The 2,919-nt window shown below is 37.6% G+C and overlaps 1 protein-coding gene across 1 annotated transcript; it reads left to right on the plus strand.

Moving 5' to 3' along the window:
• Positions 1-468: 468 nt before the first annotated feature.
• On the plus strand, positions 469-2,913 carry LOC111494024. The gene is made up of 2 exons (XM_023144009.1): positions 469-848; positions 2,652-2,913. The coding sequence occupies exons 1-2, from the start codon at positions 622-624 to the stop codon at positions 2,857-2,859; spliced, it is 435 nt and encodes a 144-aa protein (XP_022999777.1). The 5' UTR covers positions 469-621; the 3' UTR covers positions 2,860-2,913.
• The last annotated feature ends 6 nt before the right edge of the window (positions 2,914-2,919 follow it).

The following is a 2,919-nucleotide window of genomic DNA, read 5'->3' on the forward strand; positions in this document are numbered from 1 at the left end:
CTTACTAAATATGCTGATGTGACTTTTAATATAACAACCTAAGCTGGCATTGCCTACTTTGACCCGTTATATATAACCGTAATCTCACGATTTTAAATGTTTTTGTTAGGGATAGTTCTTACACCGTTATAAATAATGATTCGTGTCTCTCTCCAATTTCTCAATTCTTAATTTTTTTTAATGTATTTTCTTTTTCAAGTACGAGCTAGAGCTAGAGCTAGAGCTAGAATTAGAGCCCGAGCCCGAGCCCGAGCCCGAGTTTGACCAAGAGAATGTCACAAGCCATCCCTAAAATAAATTGAAACAAACCCTAAAAATGTCCTCCTCAAGCAAGGCATGGTGATGGGCATGGGCATGGGGATGGGCATGGGCCTGATGCAGAGCCGAACGTAATGGGCGAAGCGGATGAAAAGAGTATCACAAACAAATAAGAACCCAAATCAAAAGGTCCATTACATTTTGATTCATCACAGTCCAAATTTGAGGAACGGAATTTAATGGAATTTGGGGGAAGAACAAGAAAAGAAGAGGAAGAAGGCCAGAGAGGGAGAGGGGTTGGTTGTAGTAAGAGAAGGTCCACGCAGCGCAACCTGAACCTGAACCACTGCGAATTCAACGCTCATGCTCTCTCTCAATTCCATTTCTCAATTCCTCGTTCCATTCATCTGTGGCTGTGTTAAATTCCCCATTTTTCATCGTCGCCCTTCAGAGAAACCAACCTCTCGGGGCGCAGCCATGATTACTCGATCGAATCTGGTGGAGCAGTTGAGAGAATACCAGATTCGATCCAAGCACGACTGGGCTTCCGCCTCCTTCTTCTCCTCTACCTCTAATATTACATCCTCCAGGTATCTCCCATTCATTTCCTAGTTCCTTATTTTACCAACGTTCCTCGTTGTTACATGTTGATTCTTTAGATTCTCAATCTTGTGTGTTCGTTTTGTTTCCTTTTTATTGTTTGTGATCGATGAACGTGGCTTTTGTGTTCTTTATACTCTCAATTACAGGATTCGGATCATTGTAGATTTTCACAGACGGTGTCTCAAATTTGTTTTATTTCGTATGAGATGATTCAATTTGTTTTCTTTTTTTGGTCAATGAACTTTGGCATTTGGCAAGATCGTATTACAATTATTGATTGCTTTTGTTCTGGGCAGTAATGTTCAATAATCACTGGGTTGGTTACAAAAGGAAAATAATGGTGATCGTGTGGAATTTGGTACTTGAAACGGGATTTTTGTAAATAAATGTCATGATGCATCATGTCATTCTGTGAGTCTCTTTAGCCGTAGCCTGGGAAATTTCTTGTACTTACAAGTTTAGCATCAAATCCTAAGATTATGAGTTTCAGTTGATACAGTTCTGTTTGTTCATATCTCGCCTTGTTCGCTAATTGCATTGCACTCGAGGAAATTATGTTCGAAATTGTACCAAAGTTAATGTTTTAGCATCCAATTACGCATCTCTGGTGAGTGAAGTTCTAAGTTCCAAATCACACAATCTTGAGAATACGTTTTTCATGTTTATAATTGTTAATTTTTCTAGTGTCAATTTGGAGAAGAACTCTTGTATGTTCCTAGCACGATGTTTGTTCAATGTTATTTGTTTGTTTTAGGTTCTAAAGAATGTACGATAGTTAACAGAAACTATAGATGCCTTCTTAGCTTGGAACTAGTTCATTATTGATCAAGAGCTTTCACTTAAACCAATTGACACATTTTTTTGTCTTATGTACAACATATCCAAATAGATATCCGTAGGCTTGACTCGGTGCTACTGTCCACAACACATTCTTTATCGTGTTCGGTTTATGTATTCGATTTGTTCTCCTGATAGATCTTATGTACAACATATCCAAATAGATATCCGTAGGCTTGACACGGTGCTACTGTTCATAACACATTCTTTATCGTTCGGTATATGTATTCGATTTTCTCTCCTGATAGATCTTATGTACAACATCTTCAAATAGATATCTGTAGGCTTGACACGGTGCTACTGTTCATAATACATTCTGTACCATTTGGTATATGTATTCGATTTGCTCTCCTGATAGATCTTATGTACGACATATCCAAATAGATATCTGTAGGCTTGACACGGTGCTCATTCATTATCGTTCGGTTTATGTATTTGATTTGCTCTCCTGATAGATCTTATGTACAACACATCCAAATAGATATCCATAGGCTTGACACGGGGCTACTGTCCATAACACATTCGTTACCGTTCGGTTTATGTACTTGATTTGCTCTCCTGTAGATCTTATGTACAACACATTCAAATAGATATCCGTAGGCTTGACACGGTGCTTGTCCATAACACATTCTTCGTTCGGCTTTTGTATTCGATTTGTTCTCCCGATAGATCTTATGTACGACATATCCACATAGATATATGTAGGCTTGACATGGTGCTACTGTCCATAACACATTCTTTATCGTTCGGTTTATGTATTCTATTGGATCTCCTGATAGATCTTATGTACAACATATCCAAATAGATATTGGTAGGCTTGACTCGGTGCTACTGTCCATAACACATTCTTTATCGTTCGGTTTATGTATTCAATTAGCTCTCCTGATAGCATGAAGATATCCAATATGATATCACTTCTGATGTACATTTTGATTGTTGTATTCTTGATGCAGGGTGGATGTAGTCATTTTTGTAATATGGGAACTCATAATTCTATCCTTCTTGGTGTTTTCGGCGGTTTCTTTATATTTTCGACATATGCAGTTGACGTTCGTTTTAATATGCATCACGATGTTGTTGATTGTATGCATGAAAGTAACAAAGCAAATGAGATTGGCTAGGAAGAAGAAAAGAAGGATGCTTCTTCCATTGTCCATGTGAAAAAAAACTGATAGTAGAAGGAGAGATATACTGAACTATTTTTTTTTTTTTTTTTTTGAA

Source organism: Cucurbita maxima, unplaced genomic scaffold (assembly GCF_002738345.1).
Source record: "Cucurbita maxima cultivar Rimu unplaced genomic scaffold, Cmax_1.0 Cma_Scf00019, whole genome shotgun sequence".
Lineage (NCBI taxonomy): Eukaryota > Viridiplantae > Streptophyta > Magnoliopsida > Cucurbitales > Cucurbitaceae > Cucurbita > Cucurbita maxima.